The sequence below is a fragment of the Danio aesculapii genome, chromosome 11, assembly GCF_903798145.1.
Source record: "Danio aesculapii chromosome 11, fDanAes4.1, whole genome shotgun sequence".
In the NCBI taxonomy this organism is placed as follows: Eukaryota; Metazoa; Chordata; class Actinopteri; order Cypriniformes; family Danionidae; genus Danio; species Danio aesculapii.
The window spans coordinates 36642163-36668006 of NC_079445.1; the positions used below are offsets into that span (position 1 = coordinate 36642163).

The 25844-nt window shown below is 36.6% G+C and overlaps 1 protein-coding gene across 1 annotated transcript in view; it reads left to right on the plus strand.

Annotated features, from left to right (window-relative positions):
* Positions 1-25844, plus strand: part of grm2b (glutamate receptor, metabotropic 2b) — a 60137-nt gene that overhangs the window by 27500 nt on the left and 6793 nt on the right. Inside the window, exon 5 of the mRNA XM_056468297.1 lies at positions 23780-24617. Within this exon, the coding sequence (XP_056324272.1) occupies positions 23780-24617 (838 nt within the window). The remainder of the gene's footprint in view (positions 1-23779; positions 24618-25844) is intronic.

The window sequence follows — 25844 nt, forward strand, 5'->3', positions numbered from 1 at the left end:
TTCGAATTCTATGAATTCAGACATACTACTCAGCTTGCATATGGAGTATAATTTTAGCATACTATATAGTATGGAAGTATACGGTTTCGGATGCAGCCAATGTCTCCCTTTGCATTGAATTGAGCATCTTACATGCGAAGATGTTGTTTATGTTCACACATCTACATTATTCCAAAACTAAAGTTTAAAATATGATATTATAGTTGGCCGCCCCTTTAAAAGTACCATAGAATGCAAATTTGGACTATATTAGAATAGGCTTACCTGAATAATAAGATATCAGTAAATGGAAATGATATACCGTGAGCTCCGCAGTTTCCTTGTTCTCTTGTAAATCCTGTGAGTGTAAAATCACGGTGAAAAACAGCTCTATTAGAACAAACACAGACTGTTATGTTGCACATGAAATAATTAATATGCACACCCCTGGCTGTGATTTATTGGCCACAACCTTTTCTAGTGAGACTATTAATTTCCTTTTCCTTCAGCTTAGTCCCTTTATTCATCAGGGATCGCCACAGCGGAATGAACCGCCAACTTATCCAGCAAATGTTTTACGCATCAAATGCCCTTCCAGCTGCAACCCAGTACTGGGAAACATCCATACACACTCATTCTCACACATACACTATGGCCAATTTAGTTCATTCAATTCACCTATAGCGCATGTCTTTGGATTGTGGGGGAAACCGGAGCACCCGGAGGAAACCCACGCCAACATGGGAGAACATGCAAACTCCACACAGATATGCCAACTAACCCAGCCAGGACTCGAACCAGAGACCTTCTTGCTGTGAGGCGACAGTGCTAACCACTGTGTCACCCTAGTAAGATTACAACAATGATATTTTTTATGTTTATCTAAGCTTTTATTCCATTAATGCATGTCGGGAATTTTCAAAGGTTGTCAGAATGCAAAATGCAAGACATATGGATTTTAAATTTATACAAATGTCACACACAAAGAGGCATAAAGTCTGTTCAAATGTATCTTCTGTCATGTGTATATTGTGAAATTTGCCATGAATGTTTGTAAGGCAACAGACCAGTTGATGTCAATGTCACACATACATGTTATAAACTGAACGTCTAATACATGTATATACTGTACATTTTAAGGAAATCACATTAAAAAGTATTTGCGGTAAAAGTATCAAAAGACTAAAAGACAAATGAACAGCTAGAATAGTTAATTAAATTATAAATTAAAATTATTTCATTTTATTTTAGAAATTGTTACAAAAGTAAAATGTCAATTAATGTGCTACTATTTCCCCAGGATTTTTGTGTTAGTAATGTTATATTAGTACTTTTACATATGTTCAGTCAATCCCATCATTGCAAAAGGCTCATTCTAAAAACGTATCCCTATATACATTTCTGGAGATCGTGAATTACAGTATGTAGCCAGAGAAACGTATGGCTGCATTTCGTCTTTAAAACGAACACTACGGGGCGGTATGACGCCATTTCTTTTCACTCTTACCAGCTGACTGCTTACCTCCGTATGGACAGCTTTTCCATTGTTACCAGTTTGCCCAGCAGCTCATCATGTACGTAAGCGGATTTGAGACGCAGAGTGAAGTCCAAGTCAATCGGAGCTTTTTAAAACAGTTATCGGTTCGGTTTAGGGGAGGAGAAGGTTGCACTGAAAAAGTGTTGCATGCAAAACTGTTGCAAACTATTTATTTGAGTTGAATTTAAACAAACAAATTAAATTTAATAATGTTCAACTTAATTTGTTTGTTTAAAGTCAGCCCAAATAAATAAATTTAGTAAATCCGAGGAATCATCCTGAATAATTTTCAGTGTGGGCCAGTCGATCGGTCAGTCAGTCAGTCGACAGCGGTCTCTTGTAGATTTACGCGAGAAGAGCAGGCCCAATGCCACTTGCGAGAGAAATCTAAGATATCAAAAAGCCTACACAGGGGCCTCAAGTGGATTCTCGAAACAAAAACTGCAAAAAAACGTAGCTCCTAGGACGTATTTGGCACTCTCCAGAAATGTATATGGGGTACGTAAACGGAATGAGCCTGGGTTGCACCTTTCTCCTCAAATTATAAAGAAATAGTAATTTTCTGGTAAACTACTCACCCTCAGACCACACATATATAGGTCATGATGTTTATGATTTCTTTTTATTCAGTACAGCATCAAAAATATTTTTAGCTTAAACCTACTGGATAAATAAAAATATTTAGGCAAAAAAAATGCCTGTGTATTAAAAAATACCAATACAATGCCTGTGTGCCGGTAGCCACTGACTTGCAGGACCACAGTTTTAACTAAAAAATGTTCTTCAAATGTTCACTGAGAGAATAAAGTCACCTACATCCTGCATTTTAGGTGAACTGTCCCTTTAAAAATGCTTGTTTTATGCAACTGGCTGCAAACTTGTTTTTTTCACAGATCCATGCCTCTTGCAGTGTAATTTCAGTTCACTGAACTCTGAAAGGTGGCTGCTGCACCCCTGCACTACATTTGGTTCACTTTGTTGTCTGAATAAACCCAGACTATCATTAATACCGTTTCTCGACTTCCCACAGGGTTATTTGCATTCTCACACACAGACATGAATTTGAAATACGAGCAGAATGTGTTATCATAGCAGTAAGCATAACACACAGAGGGACGCACTCCTGACCGCGTCTCTTTTAGATACATTACACTCCAATCCTCCTTAACAAACCACAGAAACATATACATCTGCCCATTGCTCCGTCAGCACAATAAAAACTGACCTCCTCCTGAGCGAAGCGCCCAGAGACTGTGAATCTACAGCTTGTTAATTATGGCTCTTTGCCTTTAGGCAGTGATTAGCATGAGACGGCTGAGTGCTAATTGCCCTACACTCATGCTTTATACGGTTGGAATCGTGGCTTAATTGTTGCATCATCTGTGTTGGAATTTACATTGCTAACCATGATACACATGCCGGAGACCTAAAACTTGCACTACTAAATTTTTTTTGGGAGGGCGTTGCAGTTTAAGTTGAAAACAGTGTTTTCATGTACCCTTAAAAGTGCTGTTTGTAAGTTTTTGACTCTTCTAAAGCATAAAAAAGCTATAATATGTTTGCAGATAGTTTTCCAATACTGGGTTGCAGCTCGAAGGGCATCCGCTGCATAAAACATATACTAGAATAGTTGGCGGTTCATTCCACTGTAGTGATCCCTGATAAATAAGGGACTAAGCTTTTGAAAAATGAATGAATGTTTACAGATTTTTAAGAAACATTGTAAGTAAACACACTTGTTTACCCAATTATATTTCGTCACCCTGGGTTGCCTTGGTGGAAAACACATAGGCATGGCCTAAAATGCAACAGTAGCAGCCTCCAAAATGAGATGCAGATTCAGTGTTATAAATATCTACAGGAGGTGCTAAATAATGAGCAAATAATACAAATATAAACATTAGCTGAGCAGCTTACATTGGAAGGATTGATGGTTAGGCATGCTCGCTCCTGTTGCTGTTTTCAATCTGGCAACCTGCGTTTGTGTCCAGTCAACAGAGGTGGGGTCAGGGAGAAAAAAATCTTCTCCAATATTTTGAATTTGGACTGTTATTATTATTATTATTATTATTATTATTATTATTATTATTATTATTACTACTACTCTTATTTAGCCAAGAGATCACATTGAGACAGTAGCATCTCTTCTTCCAGTGAAACCTGGTAAGACGGCAGACAGCACAAAGTTTCACATAAAAATCACAAAAAAAAACAGCCTGATCTCACGAGAAAGCGTAAGTATTTTATGTTTTGTCAGTTTAGTGGATAATTTGTACGAATTCGTACGAGTTCAGTACGATTTTAAAACGGAGGCGTGGCAACTAACCCCACCCCTAAACCCAACCGTCATTGGGGGATGAGCAAATCGTACGAAAATGCCACTAAATCAAAAAGTTACGAATTGCCGTGAGATTGTGTTAAAAAAACAATACCACAAAATTACAAAATCACCATTCATAACAGATCATATCATCAAAAAACATTACAAGTATCCTTTAAGACGTTATATAGATGTTTAAAAGGACTTAGAGTCGGAAGTGTGTCAAGACTGAGCTGATTTTGCAGGTCATTCCAAGCCCTATAGGAGCATTAAAGGAATAAAGCACGTTTGCCAGGTTCTGACATTACCCTTGGGACTGTTAAACGCATACAAGAACCAGATCTGTGTTAGTTATTGATGTAAAATGTTAACAAATTAGAAAGATAAGAAGGTAGTTTATCAAAGAGAGGCTTTAAAGTAAATAAATACAAATGCAATGTTCTCCTTTGATATAAAGATAATCTGTCTAAGGAATCGTACAAAATACAGTGATGCGTCACTGACATCGCTACCTACTGCGCCACCGTGTCGGCCAATAATAATAATAATAATAATAACAACAATAATAATAATTTCTTACATTTATATAATGCTTTTCTGGACACTCAAAGCACTTTTACTCATTTTTTGGGGGGGGGGATGGGGAATCTCCTCATTCATCACCAGCTTAATAACCTACCAAAAAAAGAAAAAATTAGATTATACACAAACAATACATGTAGCACATAGCAGCACACAAACATTTCAGCATGTCACTCTTCTGAAAAGCATGCCAGAGCCAGCGACAGCAAGCTGAAGGTCTCAAAGCAGTCCTTCCAACCAGACTGGCCCTGACAAGGCCTGCCAAAAAAAAAGCCCATGCCACCTGTCCAGTGCTGGGGTGAAAGAGCTTCGAGGGGTCTTCAGGCAGCCCGGAGCCCATTCATCCCAAATGCTAAATGAGAGTCGCTCTTGGCAAGGCAACCCAAACAAGCATGACACGACTGAACATGAATATAAAGGAGAAAACACACATGTCCTGGCTGCTTCTCGCACACCTGTTTTTCACCCGTTGCCATCTGGATTGTGAGACGGTATGGGGCCTGACATATTACCATTCATCAGCTAATAGACAAAGCTTAATGTGTGTGTGTGGGTAATGGTGGCAGAGCTATATCGAGTGGCGGAGTGGGTGGCGGTGGTGATGAGATTGGCAGACTATCCTGCTTGTTTTGTGAGTGACAGCTCCCTAGAGAGGGAATAAACAGAATCGTCATGGCTTCGCAACTCGCAGCGCACGTCATTGGTGATGGCTTAATTATCTCATGCTTAAATTCACATTCATGATGCACATCGTTGCGAGCAAGCATCTCAGAAAATATGTGTTCATTATGCTGGTATTAAAAGAATATCTCATTAAAGAATTTAATTTCTGTCATTACCGAATCAACAAAAAAAAAAATACTTTGATGACTATAGTCACTTTTAGAGTCAAAAAACATACAGGTTAAACTATTTTAATACCCATGTGAGGGACTAAAATAGCAAACATTTCGAAAAATGTTCATTATGCGGGTATTAAAAGACTAGCTCACTGAACAATTTCATTTCTATCATTACCAAATCAACAACAAAAAAAGACTTTGATGACTACAGTCCCTTTCAGAGTCAAAAAAACATATACAGGTTTAACTATTTTAATATCTACATGAGGTATTAAAACAGCAAACATCTCGGAAAATGTGTTCATTATACAGGCATTAAAAGAATAGTTCATCAAAGAATTTATGTCATTACCGAATCAACATAAAAAAATTAAAAAGACATTAATGATTATAGTCACTTTTAGAGTCAAAAACATATACAGGCAAAACTATTTTAATATCTATATTAGGTATTAGAATAGCAAACATTTAAGAAAATGTGTTCATTATGCAAGTATTGAAAGAATAGCTCATCGAAGAGTTTCATTTCTGTCATTACCGACTCACCAAAAAAAAAAAACTTTAATGGTTACAGTCACTTTTGGGCTGAATTATAACGATCTAGTCACAAAGTCTGAAGCGCGGGGTGCAAAAGCGTGTCCGAATCTACTTTTGCTATTTTAAAGATGGAAAAATATACTCTGCGCCGCAGCGCATGGTCTCACAGGGTTGAGCTTATTCTCATAATGAGTTATGGGTGTGTTTTGAGAATAAACCAATCAGAGTCTCATCTCCCATTCCCTTTAAGAGTCAGTTGCATTGCGCCATGGCGCATTTGCTATTTACATGGCAGACTTTGTAAGTGGAAAAACTGAGTGCTTCACTAGCAAGAAAACAGTTAAACAGAGCATCTGCAGCGTGAGAATGAGAGAATAAGCCTCCTCCATTCGGCTGTTACTTTCACTTTCTCTCTTTCGTGGATAAAGAAATGTGTTGGACGCACAGACATCGATCAGCCTACATTATTAATTTCATTAGTTAAGCGCAAAGATTTGTTTCAAAACTATTTCTAAATTCAATTCTAATTTCCAGCAAACGTATACATGAACAATAATAACAAAGTGTGGTCAAAAATCTCAGTTATCCAAATACACATGCGATGCCCCATGTGGTCCAAAACCTGACAGGTGGACAAATCTAAGTTTGTTTTTAATAAAACAAATATAAATATGCATTTAATAAATAATACTGCTAATAACAACAACAACAACAACAACATTATACCAAAGCAAATTGTCCTGAATAAACAAAAAAAGTCCCCCAAAATGAAGGAATAAAGGCAGTGTTTTTTATATTTAGGTAGAAAGTAATATTTAAAAAATATTTTAATCCTTTAATTCATTTTCATTTGTAAAGATATTTGTGTATTGCTTTACATCCTGCGTGGTTTAAGCAATGTGTAACGAGGCACACAACTAACGTGCTCTGCGCCGGACTTTAGATCTGCTTTCAGCTGGTTTATTGAGCAGTCTATTTTAGTTCCTCAAAATAGCAACGCACCAACAATGCGCCTTAACACACCTCTTTTCTAGACCGAAACACCCATGAGTCCACAAAGAGGCGCAAATGGATTTGCTATTTAAACAACGTGGCAGGAAATGAGAAAATTAGGGTTGCGTTGGTCTGAAAATAGCAACACGTTGTGAAAACACGTCTTGTGCCTTATTGAGCCGGGTGTATGATAGGGCCCTTAGAGTCAAAAAACATACAGGGTAAACTATTTTAATACCTCTGCGAGGTGTTAAAATAGCAAACAGTGAGCAAACATTTAGAAAAATATGTGTTTATTATGCAGGCATTAAAAGAATTGCTCAGAGAATTTTATTTCTGTCATTACCAAATCAACATAAAAATAAAAAGATTTGAATGACTATAGTCACTTTTAGAGTCAAAAAAGTATACAGGCAAAACTATTTTAGTACCTTTGAGAGGTATTAGAATAGCAAACATCTCTGAAAATGTGTGTATTATGCAGGTATTAGAAGAATAGCTCATCAAATAATTTATTTTCTGTCATTACCAAATCAACAACAACAAAAAAAGAGACTTTAATGACTATAGTCACTTTTAGAGTCAAAAAACTCATACAGGTTAAACTAGTTTAATACCCATGGAACCTGTTTATCAAGGCAATGAAATTAAGGTAAATCATTTACTTGCACAATCCAAATTATTTGCTTCATTAGACCTCAAAGTATCATCATTTTGTTTTGCTTGTTTATGTTTTACTGCTGGTAGCCATTGAACCATTTTATGAATCACCAAGCTAAGAATCAAATGAATATAACAAGTCTCCTTTATATTGGATGGTAATGGATGTGTAAAATAACTGCAAGTGTACCTTTTTGTCTGACCTATTCCTTTATGAACCAAAATTAAGAAAAAGTGTTTCAAAACTGATGTCTGTTGGTCAAAATATGTGTAAACATGCATAAAAAAAAATTCCAAACCAAATTATAATGTTACAGATAGATGGATGAATGGATGGAATTATTTTAGAGTATGATGGATGGCGGGAGGGATAGACAGATAGATAGATAGATAGATAGATAGATAGATAGATAGATAGATAGATAGATAGATAGATAGATAGATAGATAGATAGATAGATAGATAGATAGATAGATAGATAGATAGATAGATAGATAGATAGATAGATAGATAGATAGATAGATAGATAGATAGATGCTTTAAGTAATTAAAATCCTCTTTCTGAGAAATCAGTAAAAGCTTGAGGTTCGAAAGTTCATGGCAAAGTATAAATATTTAATATGACATTTAATTATAATTTTGGGCCAGAGGAACAGACTGTTTATTCAGTGAAAACCTCCATTAAAATCTCTGAACTGTGAACGATTCAGTCTTTCGGATTGGATTTATTTTTTTTTTATTAATCATTTTATCCAAACCACAAAACTGACCAAGAAATTATTATTATTATTATTATTCATAATTAAAACTGATCTGTTTCTCAATTTCAGCTAAATGGATTTGCAGATCATCCATGAAACAGCAGCTACGGGTCTAGTGGACCTCTTTATTTAGCTAATGGCAAAGCTGAGATTCCATTAGGATGGTCAAATATCACTAATCAGCTACATGGTAAATCCTTTGTAGTACCTGCTGTTGTCCTCCCTTCTCAAGCTCTTGCACATGCCATCATCTTGGGTTTGGATTTCATATTCTTTAGTGGTCTATAAAATTAATGTTAGTGAACACAATTATTCTTTTACGTCTGATTCTAAATCCATTCTGAAGAAAATCCATTTCAACCTGGAAATGCAAGTGAACCCATGGTTAAATTGTCACTCATGAAAGAAAACAAGACACTTAGAAAGAACAAACTCAATCTCACCTTGTTAAGTGCTGTCTCTCCTCTTCAAATCTCATTGGATATACTATGAACCAAACTTTTAAAAAATTATGTTGGTTTTACATGCTTTCTGAAGCTTTTGAAGTCCCAATTAATAAATAAATATGCTATTTAAAGGGCCACGAACTTCATGAAACTGGTCACTTCAGTTTTCACTTTCAGGTTGAGTGCGGCGTGATCGTCTTTTAAAAAAAAATTGCAATAAATAATTGAGCAATAAATCCAGATTTCTAAGGTAAAAAAAAATGTTCCTTACAAACAAATTATTGGCGCATGTTAGCAGACCACTGTAATCCACACATGTGGGTCCACACGCAATCGGTGCTCTCATTGTGAGGAAATGGAAACAAAAACTTCATTGTAGCACATTTATAAATGCAACATTGTTGACTCATGTCTCCAAACAATTCTTCTTCTTCCACTTGTTTTAATTATGGTTGCAACACAACATGGCGCATCTCTGCCACCTGAACACAGGTAAAAGGAGTCTTTGAAGATATATCATGCATATTAATGAAGTTGCACCTCATTCACAAAAGAGCACGCTGACCGGTTCGAACAAAGTCTCTCATGAATTAATGCTGATAACTAAAAGACGTCACGTTGTACTTGTCGGTACAGACATCCAGTCTCCATGTTGGAGTTTACACAGTGATCTCATGGCTGTGACGCAGCTTCAAATTTATTTTAAACCAGAAGAATGAATTTGCCTAAAATAATGCAAAAACAACCAATTTTCACTTTTTTGTGAAATATATGTGTCCTAATAGTGTTTTTAGTAACGTGGGACACTTATATGACTGTCCAACACAATCTCAATGCAATTCGTATCTTTTTGATTTAGTGGATAATTCGTATGAATTAGTACGATGTAATTCGTACAATTTAGTTTGATTTGCTCATCCCCTAATGATGGTTGGGTTTAGGGGTGGGGGTTAGGTGTCTCGCCTCCTTTTTAAAATCGTACAATTTTGTATGAATGAACAATTCATACGAATTCATACAAATTAGCCACTAAACTAACAAAACGTAAAATACTTACGTTTTCTCGTGAGATCAGGCATCTTTTTGGTGTTTCGTGACCCTTTTAAAACCTAAACAGGTTGGATTTTTTCAGTGAAATCAGTGAATTTCCAAGCGCAGCTGAATGTCTGTTTTCATGTCCGATTGCACTAATTAAAAATGCAGAAAACAGTTTGCTGAGATTTTTCCTGAATGCGAGACATTTGGAGAGTTTGGCACATATTGAGGTATGCATTTGATAATGCCAGCCAATCAATAGCCACTGTGCTCCTTTCATCTCCAACACATTTTCTCTCCCCCACAAGGTGACAGAATATATTATCATATTTCTCCAGCACAAAAACGAGCTTGTGTGTGTGTGTGTGTGTGTGAGTGCAGAATTATAAATAATAATGACATGCATTAAAAATCGGTGACAAAACACTCTCCTTTGGCACTGTGTGGTATTAGGAGGGAGCATTGTCAAACGATTTCATGCTTGCGTGTCTGTGAAGGTGTAGTTATTTGCCAGGAATCAGTGTTGCTTAGTGTTTCTAGATTAATAACGCCGTGTGCCATCTTCAGACGGAGTGTGTGTGAGTCTCAAGGTCACTCATATAGAGATCTCCGCTGTGGTCCGAGCCTCTGGAAATGTTAATAGGTTATAACTGCATGTGGTGTTCTTGAGATGCCAAAACAACACACAAATAAGGCTTATAATTAATGCCACATAAATGCCAGATCATTTGCATTCTAATTTAGCAACAGCATTATTTTAGATTTAAAATTTAGCACAAAAAAAAAACAAACCTTGTTTATTTGTTTGTGGTGTTCAGCCACTTGTGATTTTCCAGCTTTACCGTGTTGTGAAGACACGGTTTGGCTGTGTAGTATACTCGGTGAGGAAGTGTCCTGGGAAAAAAGCAGATGGTGTTGTTATGTTAGTAGGAGGCTGGGAAAGCTGGAGAAGGGCTTTCGCAGTCACAGAGCATCACTTGACCCTGTTTAGCCTTTCATTTGGGTGTGCGGCTCTCATTCAGGATGCGGTCAGATGCTTATTCAGTCTTTCACAGCCTTCAGAACAGACGCAGCTTTGTTTTTGATCAGGCTTTCACATCCGATTATACTCCGTTCAGTGTGTTGAAACTGAGAGGTTCATGTAAGGAACAAGTACATTATGGACTGCTTTATTTGATTATGGAAAAACTGCATCTTTAATGTGTGTGTGTGTGTGTGTGTGTGTGTGTGTGTGTGTGTGTGTGTGTGTGTTTATAACAAGTTACTTAATTTAATAACTAAAACAAAACTTGATTAACTAATTAAAAGTTTAACTTAAAAGGGACCTATTATGCCCCTATTTACAAGATGTAAAATAAGTCTCTGATGGCACTAGAGTGTGTATGTGAAATTTCAGCTTAAAATATTACACAGATATTGTTCTAACACTCTATGAAACTGCCCCTTTTAGGCTTTGATCCTAATTGTGTCATTTTGGTGACTGTCGCTATAAATTCAAATGAGATTGTGCCTTTTTTAAAACAGGGCGGAGCTACAAATGCCTATGTGTCAGCATAGTGGCAGATTCAACAACAAGACTAATGGCCTATCCTAATGAGGGAGAGATCGTCACTAATGGGCTTTCGCCCTTATGTACGAAGACAGAATGCAAGTTAAAGTGTTTCTACAGACTTATTCTAAAAAATAAAATGAATAAATTTACCATTAGAAGCTGGTTTTATTAAAGAGGCCATATTTTGCATTATAAAAAGGTCATATTTTGGTTTTGGAGGTCTCCAAGAACAGGCTGATGTGCATGCAAGGTCAAAAAACACTTTCATTGTCTTATAATATGCATTTATTTTTACATAAGTATCCCAACGACTCTCATATGATTTGTTAAGCGATTCATTTGTCCAAAACTCCTCCTTAGCACAAAGCGAATCTGCGCTGATTGGACCGATAATCCAGTCTGTTGTAATTGGTCGACTGTGTTCAGTGCAAGACAGAGAGAAATGCCAACACAGCTATGAAGTAGCACACAGAGTATGTGAGAGCCCAATTGAGGAATGCATTAAAGCAATGCAGTTAAACACCAGCATATTACTCTACTCTTAACTCTAACCCCAAGTAATAAAAACGACACACATTCAGTATTAACCCACACAGTGGCAAAAGTTGAACTATTCTGAAAATTGACCGTGCCGCATGTGTGAGGAGCAGCTGATGGTGGCCATAGTAAAGGCAAACGGCAGAGGATGGCGAGTTCAGAAACGCATTCAAATCGGTAAAGGAAGAAGCACACGTCAAGTTTTCAGTGTGGTTTTGGACGCGATATGTGAACAGCCCCATAAAGATTTAACCAGAGAGATACAGTACAATACAATTTTAATTACACTTACATGTTATGATCCGGAGAAAGAAGAAACTGGTCCATTTGAACTGTAACAGTTACTGACAAAGTCCCATACATAATAGTCGCTGCTGTTCCTTCCTTTAATACCAAAGGCCGGCAAATCCCGCATTGCAGCGTGGGTTATTGCATCAATGATCAGAAAAATGACAGGAACAAACACAGCACACGGTTGGATATACTGTGGTATTGTTATGAAAATGAACTTTAACCCTTTATTCCCCGCAGCCGAATCTCCATCTGTCAGCGATCGCCATCTTCGCATCATGATCAATCCCGTGATCCCCCGTGCTCCTCTAGTGTCTGAAGGAAAATACGCGTTCACGTTTTTACCGGATACGGTACTACATATTTGGTGATATACCATATCTACGTCGACTCATTCAAGCAAAAGATCCAGACCCAACTCGATTCATTTATTCGACGCGGAGTCAAGTATTTTGTTAAAGAATCAATAGTTTTAAACACGGCGCACTTTCAGATTTAAACCTCAGATGAATGTTTTGATTCACTTAGTGCTGTGTTACACTCTTCATGGAAGGTCATTTTAAAAAACTCACAATATGGGCTCTTTAACAGTGCTTAAACACCTTATAAAAGTGATTTTTGCATAATAGGTCCCCTTTAATATGTTTAGTCAGTTTAACTGATGCAAGTTGAGATCACTAGAAAAGTTGATTCAGCTAAAATTAAAAATAAAATTTGCAAATATAGTAATGTTATGTTATTGTTAATGTGCTGTAATGGTTTGATGATTCTGATACTTCAGCTGCTCATTTTGAAGTTGTATTTACATATATAATAATAATAATAATAATAATAATAATAATAAAATATAATCAATGGTAAAACTATAAAGTGAAGTATAATAGTGTAAGGTAAAGCTTACAGTAAAATCATTGTTATCATTAACTAAATACATTAGTTAAAATGAGCATACAAAGAATAATCTTAAAAGTCAACACTGAATAATATTTATTAAAAAAATTCAAATGTGTGACTGTGGCTAACATGAAATAACAGTAGTTGTATTTTTCTTAATGCTGACACAAATTAATACATATGTAAATAAATGCATCTGTTATTGTATGATTGGTACTCTAAAATAATAAAAAACTTAAATCCTTAAAATTTTATGTTATTTTGAAAAAAAATAATGTATGAATGTTTGCAGGAATACTGTTAATAGAATTTAGTTATTTACTTTAATCAAAAAAAAAAAACAATTATAATAATTGTTGCTTAAGCATTAAAAAAAATGGGGGTCTTGCTATAATTGGTGGTAACACTTTATTTTATTGGTCCATTTGAGTATTAGTAGTATTAAATATTAAGTAATTAATATTTACTTAATATATAATATATAATACTTACTTAATTAAATATTAAGTAATTAAATATTATTAGATATTAAGTAGACTGTCTGCTTAATCTCTGTTGATATGCTCCTTCAACAGACATTTAACTGACTATAAGAAACAGTGCAAGTACATTGTAACTTATACTAACCCTAATCCCAACCTAACAGTCTACTTATAATCTAATGAGAATTAGTTGGCATGTAGATGCAATATAACTTAAATTCAACAAACGGACCATCAAAATAAAGTGTGACCTAGTTAGTTGTTAAGGTACTGCTAGATAGTTGCTTTTGGCTGTTTTGTTTTTTTCCCCAAAGTCATTTCTTGATGGTTGCAAGGGTTTTACTTACTGGCTCAATTAGAAAGAAACTCAAATTTGGATGATCCCATCCTTTTTTTGAGATCCTACTTTTTGTTGTCAGATTTTCTAGCTTTAGTCTTAGTGGAATCAATGCAATGCCAATGTCACTTACTGCTGCTTTTTGCAGTCTTGCCGGAACTGTATGCCATTATGATTGCAGCAAATCCTATTCAGGCAGTTCGCTCAGAATGTGAAAGCAGCGAGGTCTGTGTCTCCATGTTCCGCTGCCTGGGTCTAGGGCAGAAATACTCACACTAGAGTCCGCTCAGGTGGTCCCTGTCAAATGCTTCAGTGGGATTTTTGGCAGTTTCTGCTTCCTGGAAGAAAAAAAAAAAAAAAAGAAAGAAGAGTGTGTTGATGGGCAACTGGAATATCAACATCTGCTGGAGCTTCTGAAGCTTGAGGTGTTGATGACTGCAGCAGATTTTACAGCACATATTAACACAGCTCATTTAAGTACACATTTTTCTAATTTTACAATGTGTTGGTAGTGAGCTTAAAAAAGACCCTCTCTAAATTATGTGCCATTTTGAAACAATTTATAGTGCGTCATCACATTTCTTGACATTCATGACTTTTTTCCCTCATAATTGCTGGTTTTCACGATACATCATTAATCAGTCAGCCATGATAGAGAGCGGAATGTAAACAAAGCCACTGAACTGAATAAAACATGCACATTTTGATGATTATTGATGCTGAAAAGGATCAATTATTGTCATGCTTTGCCCTTGTTCTTATCAGTTGGACTGAGAAAAAGCATTAAGACTGCCAAAAGTTAGAACAAATCAAGAAAAATTGAGCCTATTTAACATTAAATCTGAATATTATACATTTTGCTGCTTTACTAAATCCTTCTCAGTGTGATTTAGCAGCTTCCACACTTAAAAAAAAAACGATTGATTGGATGTACGTAATTGTTTAAGGTAAGTGGTTGCAAACAATTTATATGGGCTGAATTTAAACTAACAAATTAAGTTGAACATCAATACATTTAATATATTTGTTTAAATTCAGCTCATATAAATTGTTTGCAACCACTTACCTTAAACAATTTAGTAAATCCAATCAATTATTTTTTTTTCCAGTGAACACATTTCTTTTCTGTGGTTTAGACCAGTGTTTCCCAACCCTTTTCCTTGAGGCACACCAAAAATACATATTTCGGATGTCTTCCTTATCTGACCCATTAACTTCAGGTTTTAGAGTCTCTACTAATGTTCTGATGAATTGATTCAGGCTTGTTTGATTAGGAAGAGGTTGAAAATGTGGTTTTGATGACTGCATCGGATTTTCCAGACAGCTTACACATATTAACACAACTCATTTAAATACACACTTTTCTAATTTTACAGTGTGTGTTGGTAGTGTGTTTAAAGACCATCTCACAATTCTGCGTTATTTTAGAACAATTTATAGTGTGTAATCACATTTCTTGACATACATGACTTTTTCCCTCATAATTGCTGGTTTTCACGACACGTCATTAATCAGTCAGCCATGTTAGTGAGCAGAACGTAAACAAAACTACTGAACTGAATAAAACATGCACATTTTGCTGTTTATTGCTGCTGAAAAGGATCAATTATTGTCATGTTTTGCCCTGCACTTATCAGTTGGACTGAGAAAAGGCATTAAGACTGCCAAAAGTTAGAACAAATCATAGAAAATTGAGCCTATTTAATATTAAATCTGAATATTATACATTTTGCTGCTCTACTAAATCCTTATGTGATTTTGCAGCTTCCACACTGAAAAAAAAGATTAATTAGATTTACAAAATTTAAGGTAAGTGGTTGCAAACAATTTATGAGCTGCATTTAAACTAACAAATTAAAGTTGAACATTAATACATTTAATTTGTTTAAATTTAGCCCATATAAATTGTTTGCAACCACTTACCTTAAACAATTTAGTAAATCCAATCAATTATTTTTTTTTCCAGTGAACACTTTTTCTGTGGTTTAGACCAGCGTTTCCCAACCCTGTTCCTGGAGGCACAGCAACAGTACATATTTTGGATATCTCTCTTATCTGATCTACTAATGTTCTGATGCGTTGATTCAGGCGTGTTTGCTTAGGAAGAGGTTGAAAATGTGTACCGTTTTTGTGCCTTTAGGAACAGGGTTGGGAAACACTGGTTTAGAAAGCATAAATAAGAACAATGTATTCAGTAGCAGATTACCATGCTGTAGTGGGTATCTCCATCATACAGAAAACTGATGAAATCCTGATGCAAGTTAAAACACTCAGACTTTTTTTCTTCTTCTTAGAACTAGGAATTTTTTCAGATTTGTAAGATCTAAACTCAGAACTGCTAGAGGAGAATTCTTCATTTGTAATCAAATTTGCGAGACATAAAACTGCATTTCCAACACAATCTCACAGCAATTCGTAACTTTTTGATTTAGTGGCTAATTCGTATTAATTTGTATATTTAATTTGTACAATTTAGACGATTTGCTTATCACCCAATGACAGTTGGGGTTAGGTGCCACGCCTCCTTTTTTAAATCGTAAAAACGACTGAACCCGTACGAATTAGCAACTAAACTGACAAAGCGTAAAATACTTACGTTTCCTCGTGAGATCAGGCTGGCATTTCAGGAGTGAGCCAATAAACTCAGAACTTTACAATTCTGGGGAAAAGGCAAAATTGCAAGATTTAAACATTTATATGAGAATTATAAGATTAAAGACTGCTCAGTTTTAATTTCATAATACATGCACGCAAGTATGGCAATCACAGTATTGTGAAAAATATAGTATATACAGTCAAGTCCAAAATTATTCATACCCCTAGCAAATTCTGACCTAAAGTTACTTTTATTCTATCAGCCGTTTTTGTTTTTGACCAAAAATGTCACAGTCTTCTCTCAAAATATAATAAGATGATGTACAAGAAGCATCATTGTGGAAAAAATAAATATATTTCTCAGCTTTTATTTACATTTGAACAACAACTTTAAGTCAGAATTTGCCAGGCGTGTGTACAGTGGTGGAAAGGGTACTGAAATATCATACTCAAGTAAAAGTATCATTACTTGCCCAAAAATGTAGTGCATGTAGAGTTAAAGTGTCTGTTATAAATATTACTCAAAGCAACAGTTAAAAGTAACACTTTATTAAGAAGTACTCAAGAGCAGTGAGTATTACAATGTGGGGAATCTAGTGGTTGTTTAAAGTCATTTGGTGATGACTGTGTGATTGTTACTCACGTGAACGAGCACCAATTTGCCTGTGATTTCAGCCATTTGTCTGCAATTTCAAAATTGGGGCTAAAACCATGCAGTCTGAACTCGGCATTACGGTAATTAGGCAAATCATTGTATAATGATGGTTTGTACTGTGGACAATTGAAAATTAGATTGCTTAAGGGGGCTAATAATATTGACCTTAAAATGGTTTTAAAAAATGAAAACTGCTTTTATTCTAGCCGGAAAAAAAACAAATAAGACTTTCTCCAGAAGAAAAAATATTCTAGGAAATACTGTGGAAAAAATTCATTGCTCTGTCAAACATCATTAGGGATTTGATTAATTCACAGGAGGGCAAAAAAATCTGACTTCATCTATATACGTGAAAAATTAAGAAAAAAATTAAGTAGTGACTGCAGGTTGAAGGAAAATAGTATGAATATTGGATACAGCCCTAAAAATGTACTTAAGACAAAGGACACATTTTCAAAATTACTTAAGTACAATTCCAGAGGAAAAAAAAAATGCTAAATTACAGTAATTTGTTACTTTACACCATGGCGTATGTATAATTTCAGGATTGACTGTAACTATATAAACTCACAGTTATGAACAATTCATAAATTGACAGATGTAAACTCTACTTTTCTGAGATTTTCCCACTTTTGATTACGATTCAGTGTCATTTTTAGTAGAGGTGAGATGCCAAACTTGAATTCTTCCTCTGTGCACATGTCTAAATGAATCAGATTTTCTCAATTCCTCCTTTTAGCAGACTGTCTGCTCTCCCTCAGGCTTGAATGAAGCGAGCGCTTTAAGTGTTCTTGTCAGAAAGTGACAGTGAGTTCACCACCCATCAGCTCCAACGTCTGTCAGCTGAGCGCTTAAACCAACAACTACAACCAAACCATTTGGCTGATTTATGAGCAAGTATTTAATAATCCCATCCATCGTAATTGGACTATAAACATTCATGTGAATCATTATCTCTTGCTCCTTTGGATTTTTCAATGAAAGGTTTCCCAGTCTAAAATTAACTGTTTCAAAATGTCCTCATCAAATATGAAGACAAATGAGTCTAAGATATACCAAACACATTTGTTTTATGATTTTCCAATCGACTTTGAGCAACCACATTTTCCTTGACTGCATACATCTAAGAAACTGCTATTAAAAAGCTTGACATTTCCGAATAAATGTGAATGAAAGTAAATTGCCCATAATAACTACACCAAAGGCTTCTTTAAACATCTAAAACACCTATCTGTGCTAGTGTAAATTCACACAAGGATTTCAGTTATTACTCGTAAGTCCTTGGAGTCTTTATCATCACCATAATTTGCAGTGTGAGGAGCTTCTCAGACTAATCAGACACTGAAAACAGAAGAAAATGCTAATTAGAAAATCTTCTGTCCTTATGTGATTACACCTTACTCATTTGCAATGCAATACAAATAAAAACATTTTATAGTCTAATAAATCTTAAAAAAAAATATATATATTAAATATAAAGATATTTACCATTCTTAAATTAAATTAAATAATTGCCTTGCACATTAGTTCCTTGAGTTCAAGTACCACAAGCTCTAAGCAGAGAAAATGAACCAAAATTATATAAATGTATGTTAACATGCTTTTATCCAAAGACAAAGTAAGTTACAAGCGAAAATAAAAGTAGCAGTATACACTCACCGGCCACTTTATTAGGTACATCTTACTAGTACCAGGTTGAACTCTCTTTTGCCTTCAGAACTGCCTTAATCCTTCGTGGCATAGATTCAACAGGGTACTGGAAATTTTCCTCAGAGATTCTGGTCCATATTGACATGATAGCATCACACAGTTGTTGCAGATTTGTCGGCTGCACATCCATGATGTGAATCTCCCGTTCCACCACATCCCAAAGGTGTTCTATTGGATTGAGAGCTGGTGACTGTGGAGGCCATTTGAGTACAGTGAATCATTCTCATGTTCAAGAAACCAGTCTGAGATTATTTGCGCTTCACATTGCGTGTTATCCTGCTGGAAGTAGCCATCAGAGGGTACACTGTGGTCATAAAGGGATGGATATGGTCAGCAACAATGCTCAATTGGTATTAATAGGACCAAAGTGTGCCAAGAAAATATCCCCCACACCATTACATCACCACCACCTGAACTGTTAATACAAGGCAGAATGGATTTATGCTTTCATGTTGTTGATGCCAAATTGTGACCCTACCATCTGAAAGTTGCAGCAGAAATCGATACTTATCAGACTAGGCAATGTTTTTCTAATCTTCTATTGTCCAATATCGGTTAGCCTTTGTGAATTGTAGCCTCAATTTCCTGTTCTTAGCTGACACGAGTGGCACCCGGTGTGGTCTTCTGCTGCTGTAGCCCATCTACCTCAAGGTTGGACATGTTGTGCATTCAGAAATGCTCTTCTGCATTGTAACGAGTGGTTATTTGAGTTACTGTTGCCTTTCTATCAGCTTGAACCAGTCTGGCCATTCTCCTCTGACCTCTGGCATCAACAAGGCATTTGCGCCCACAGAACTGCCGCTCACTGGATATTTTCTCTTTTTCGGACCATTCTCTGTAAACCCTAGAGTTAGTTGTGTGTGAAAATCCCAGTAGATCACCAGTTTTTGAAATACTTAGATCAACCCATTATACACCAACAACCATTCAAAGTAACTTAAATAACCTTTCTTCCCCATTCTGATGCTGGGTTTGAACTGCTACAGACTGTCTTGACCATGTCTACATGCATTAAGTTGCTGCTATGTGATTGGCTGATTAGAAATTTGCGCTAACGAGCAGTTAGACAGGTGAACCTAATAAAGTGTCTGGTGAGTTTATATATGCTATAGCAAGTGTGTGTGTTTTTAAAATAGGTTATAAAATGTCTGGTGCAAATGGAGAGGAAAGAATGTGTCCTACAGGTGGTTTATCAAGCCCACTCACCTGGTTGATCCGTACAATGTTTTTTCCAAAAACATAGACTGTTGATAAGAAAGTGTCTGGTGTATACGGAGAAGAGAGTGTGTGTCCTACTGGTGGTTTATCAAGCCCACTCACCTTGATCCACACTAAGAATTGCACAATGTTTTCAAAAACATGGACTGTTGATAAGAAAGTGTCCTTCAGGTGGTTTGATATCAAACTGATAAAAGAATATTCAGTGGTAGCCTGACTAGCAAATGATTTTAAAGTAAGATTGTACCCCTACTGGATTAATAGTGGATTTAATATAGAAATCTGAAAGTGTATCAGGCAGGCAGTAATGTAAAGTAATAACAAATAGGCGAAGTGAATAAATGTCATCACAATATCCCCCCAGTTATGCCATCCTGGCGACAGACCTGCCGTCTTCTCTTTCCTCTGTCAGTGTTTTCACTGAAAATGATGAATAGCATCCAATTCAGATTTTGATGGTGTGTCATGGCCTGAGGAAATCATACACCATACCTAACATTATCATTTTGTCTGCTAGCACAGTTATCTTGCGTGATCAGAATTAGGTCTGTCTGAGTCCCATGAAACTATGGCCTGAAACGATAGGCTCAGATGAGGGAGATAGGAAAAGAGGACAGAGGTAAAAGCTGCATCTTTTTTTTCTTCCTCCCACACTAGAAAGAATGTTAGGGGACGTTTTGCACTCACCAAGATTGCACAATGCATCTACGGGTCACACACTCATTGGCAAACTGGGATTTTTAATTTATGGTAAAACTATGTGGCTGAACGGCAAAACAAGCCTATTTTTGTGAACTAAGTAACTAAACAGCTGCTCTACTTTTGCTCTAGTAATGGTTGCACTATATTTTTTAAATACTGTATGTGTAAGCCAGTGTACTTGCCAAATAAGGTTATATGAAGGGTAGCTAGGGTTAAACGGATAATTCACATAAAAGACTCAACATTTTCTCAAGTGGTTTCAGATCTTTATCGGTTTTGTTTTTCTGTTAAACATAGGATATTTTGAATGTTGAAAATGCTAGCCATTGACATCGAAAAAAGAAAAACAATTATTATAGAAGTCAGTGGCTACCAGTTTCCAACACTCTTTAAAGAGCCGCTATATTGCATTATAAAAGGTCATATTTTGGTTTTGGGGTCTCCAACAACAGGCTGATATGCATGCAAGGTCAATAAAACACTTTCATTGTCTTATAATATGCATTTATTTTTACCTAATTATCCCAACGACTCCCATATGATTCGTTCAGCGATTCATTATGTTCCGCAACCCCTCCTTAGCACGAAGCTAATCTGCGCTGATTGGTCTGATGACCCAGTCTGTTGTGATTTGTCAACTGCGTTCAGCACGGTTAAGTAGCACACAAAGTATGCGAGAGCCCAATGCAGGAATGCAATAAAGCATTGCAGTTAAACACCAGCATATTACTCTACTCTTAACCCTAACACCAAGTAATAACAACACACATTTAGTATTAATCCACACAGTGGCAAAAGTTGAACTATTTTGAAAATTGACCGCACCATGCGTGTGAGGAACAGCTGAGAGTGGCCATAGCAAAGGCAAATGGCAAAGGATTGTGAGATCAGAAATGCATTTAAATCAGTAAAGGAAGAAGCACGCATCATGTTTTAAACATGGTTTTGAATGCAATATGTGAATAGTCCCATGAAAGTTTAACCAGAGAGATACAGTACAAGTACAAATCTATAACAAATACATGATTACAAGCTGTGTGGAGCGATTACAAGTTATAACACAAGTTATATTTTATAATTAAATACATGTTATGATACGGTGAAAGAAGAAACTGGTCCATATGAACTGTAATGCTGTGTCCACACCAGACGCGGTACACCCGGATAAATCGCGCTATTCACGCATAAACAGACACGTGAACATTTTGAGTTTACTCGCTCCATTCACGCGTCAAATTCACCTCACAACACACACGGATTTGCATCATGGGCGGGGCTTCTGTCTGCTCTGTGGCTCTAGCTTTGTTGCTAAATGGCTAACATGAATTTTATTGAGAGAATAGCTGTGTTTGTGTGCTTTATGAAGGCTAAAAAACAGTGTCGATTCGTTTGGAGCCATGCCTGAGTCCGCTATATCCATTCATAGGTGCAGCCACCTCTGAGTTCATAAACTCCTCCAGAAACTAAACCTGGATGGAATCATTTAGCTGTGTTTCCGACTGAGCCGAGCCCAGTTTGATGAACTGTTGTCTGGTGTCTGCAGGAGGATTTTGGGACACCAACAACAGGCGATACGTCATAATCACGGCCCTTCAAGAGAAAGCTCCTGATTAGTTAACGCGACACGAATGTCCCCTGAGGTTCAGATTTTCCAAATCAAACAATTCGCACATCAATCGCGCAAAACACTCAACTCGCACCGATTCGTTCATGCGAATTGTTTCATTCACGCTGCCTCATTCGCATGGATCATGCCACAGGATGTCTATTCGCGTTTTTGCATTGACTTAACATGTAAATCACTCGCGCTTGACGGTCTTCCGCATCTGGTGTGAATCCAGCATAACAGTTACTGACAAAGTCTCTGTCAAAGTCCCATACATAATAGTCTCTGCTGCTCCTTCCTTTAATGACAAAGCCGGGCGAATCCCGCACTGCAGCATAGGTTATTGTATCTATCATCAGAAAAAATAATAAAATAACAGGAACAAACACAGCACACGATTAGATATACTGTGGTATTGTTGTGAAAATGAACTTTAACCCTTTATTCCCGCAGCCGAATCTCTAACTGTCAGCGATCGCCATCTTCATGTCATGATCAGTCCCGTGCTCCACTAGTGTCTTAAGGGAAAGGCGCGTTCACATTTTTCCCATTCCGGTACTACAAATTTGGTGTTATAATGTATCGACGTCGACTCATTCAAGGAAAAGTTCCAAACCCAACACGATTCATTTACTGAACTCTGAGTCGACTATTTCGTTTAAAATATTATAGTTTTAAACAGTGCACTTTTGAACTTAAACCTCAGCTGGATGTTTTCATTCACTTCATTACACACTTCATGGAAGCTCATTTTCAAAAACTCAATAGGGGCTCTTTCAAATATCATCCTTTGTGTTTAACAGGAGAAGAAAGAAAATGACTTTTAATTTTTGTATGAACTCAAAGTTAGGTGCATTGATAGGTTTAGTTTATGCAATGACGATACATAGTATGCACATGCAAAGCAGGACTGTAAACTAAAGTGCTATCCTATGTATTTTAGGTCAAAAACCTCAATCTTATACTGTTACTGCTTGCAATCCTGTGTAACTGCATTCTAAGTCACTTACATTCTTCTCTTAGGAAAACTCATTCTATGCAAATTAGGCTCATTATAGATTACCCCATATTTATGGAACCCAGTGTCATTTGTCTGGGGTAATTAGCATTCCACTGTTGCCACCCACAGAAATAAGACAGTACACAGAAATTAAAAAAAGATTAACACATTCTACTGTTTCATCAATAGTAGATTAAATAAAGGAGAAATGTTTATAATTCCTTCAAAGAAGCAACTACTTAAGCTAAACAACCTCACAACATCCTGTGAAAACCCAAGGAAGTCTATTCTAAAAGTGTAAATGTGATGTGAAATGAAAGCCAAGAGGGCATTGTTCTTTCACTTCTCACACCTACAACTCATGCCAATACAGAGAATCAAACCCATGATTTATGAGCTGCATATCTGACTCTCTTACCAATAAGCAACAATCTTCACATTGCAAATAAAAGAGCAATAAACTAAAAGGTTTACATGCAACTAATTATTATTATTTATTTTTTTGCAGGTGGCAAACCTTCTTAGACTCTTCCAGATCCCGCAGATAAGCTATGCTTCTACTAGTGCCAAGCTCAGCGACAAATCCCGCTATGATTATTTTGCCCGAACGGTGCCCCCAGACTTCTATCAGGCTAAAGCCATTGCTGAGATCCTGCGGTACTTCAACTGGACCTACGTTTCCACTGTAGCCTCAGAGGGTGACTATGGTGAAACCGGTATCGATGCGTTTCAACAAGAAGCCAGAGTACGGCAAATCTGCATAGCAACTTCAGTAAAAGTCAGCCGCTCGGTGAACCAAGGAAATTACGAAACAGTTATTCGATCACTTCAACAGAAAGCCAACGCCAAAGTAGTGATCCTCTTCACCAGAAGTGAAGATGCAAGGGAACTTCTTGCTGCCGCAGCCAGGATGAATGCTACCTTCATTTGGGTGGCCAGCGATGGCTGGGGAGCGCAGGAGAGTGTGGTCCATGACAGCGAGAAGGCAGCAAATGGGGCTTTCACCATTGAGCTTGCATCATACTCTATCAGGGAGTTTGAGGACTATTTCACCAAGCTTACGCCAGAGTTAAACACAAGGAACCCATGGTTTAGGGAATACTGGGAGCATAACTTTGGTTGTCATCTACAGGACCACGGTTGTGCCAGTAAAAGCCTGAGAAATGACTTGTTTAAGCCAGAATCAAAGATCATGTTTGTGGTGAATGCAGTCTATGCTATGGCCTATGCCCTACACAACATGCGGCAAGCTGTGTGCCCCAATACCACAAAAGTGTGTGATGCCATGAAGCCAGGCAATGGGAAAAGGTTCTACCGGGAGTTTATCCTCAAGACTAAGTTTGATGGTAAGTAAAATAAGCAACACAGTTAAAGCTTTCAAGATTTGTTCAGTTCAGGCTCTTGCAATACAGCATGTCCTCCTTACCAAATGAATGTAGAAGCTCTTTATTTATATATCTAATATTAGATTTAGAGATGGAAAATTGATTTTTGCCACTCAATGAAATTCTTCCCAATGAAAGCTTCAGATGTTATTACATTTATAGAAATTAAACTTTATTTTTCAAATGATCAGACAGCTGCAACTGGTCTCAGTCAGAGCTTGGATGGTATACTGATTTACTGTATGACTTTTTAAAAGATAAATCTTTCAGCTTTATTGTTGTCAAATATATTTGAAATTGCCCGTTTCCATTGAGTGGTACAGTATGCTTTTATGGCCGTTTCCACCGTCAAAAGGTACCTAAAAGCAAACTACCACTTTTTGGGTACCCTTTGCATAGGATACCTAGCACAACAAAAGGGTACCCAAAGGTGGAGCTAGACACGCAACAGAACACTATTGATTTACAGAAGGAAAACAAAAGAAGCACCATGCTTTAAATACACAGGCGAGACATTACACCATAATAATAATAAATTATATATATATATATATATATATATATATATATATATATATATATATATATAAAATAACGAGTCATGGTTGACCCAAGCTCAAACAAACCTCGTCATCATCTTGATGAACAGCCACAAAGCCAAGAAGAGCAGAATCTGCCCTGTACCCCGTAGTTTTTTTACAAGGCCATCTAAAGCTCGAGCAGTTTAACTTTCTCGCTTGCGCTCACGTGTGTATATTTAAAATAAACTTCTTGAGCTGATGATAATAACGTTCGCATGATTACTGAAGTGCTTTTGACATCCGATCCTGTAGGAAACGAACAAACGCGAAAAAAAAACGGAGCAAATGATTCTTTCAGCAACCTAAAACATGAACAAACTGCCATGTTTAACTATTATCATCACCTTTTGGACTATTATGAACTCGGAATGACTTTCTAACAGAGGTTACATGTGCTGGCGAAAATTAAAGATACAGATGAGAGGTTTGCACTGACTGGGCATGTTGTTTTGAAGCTAAGTAAGGGCTAAATCTATACTGGGTGTAGTTTTTTTGTAATTGGTAACATATCGGAGACTGTAAGGGTCTGTATGTGTTCATATATGTTGCATTTATTTATTTTATTTAATTGCAGATGTTACAGCAGGCTATTTCGCACTACTTTCAT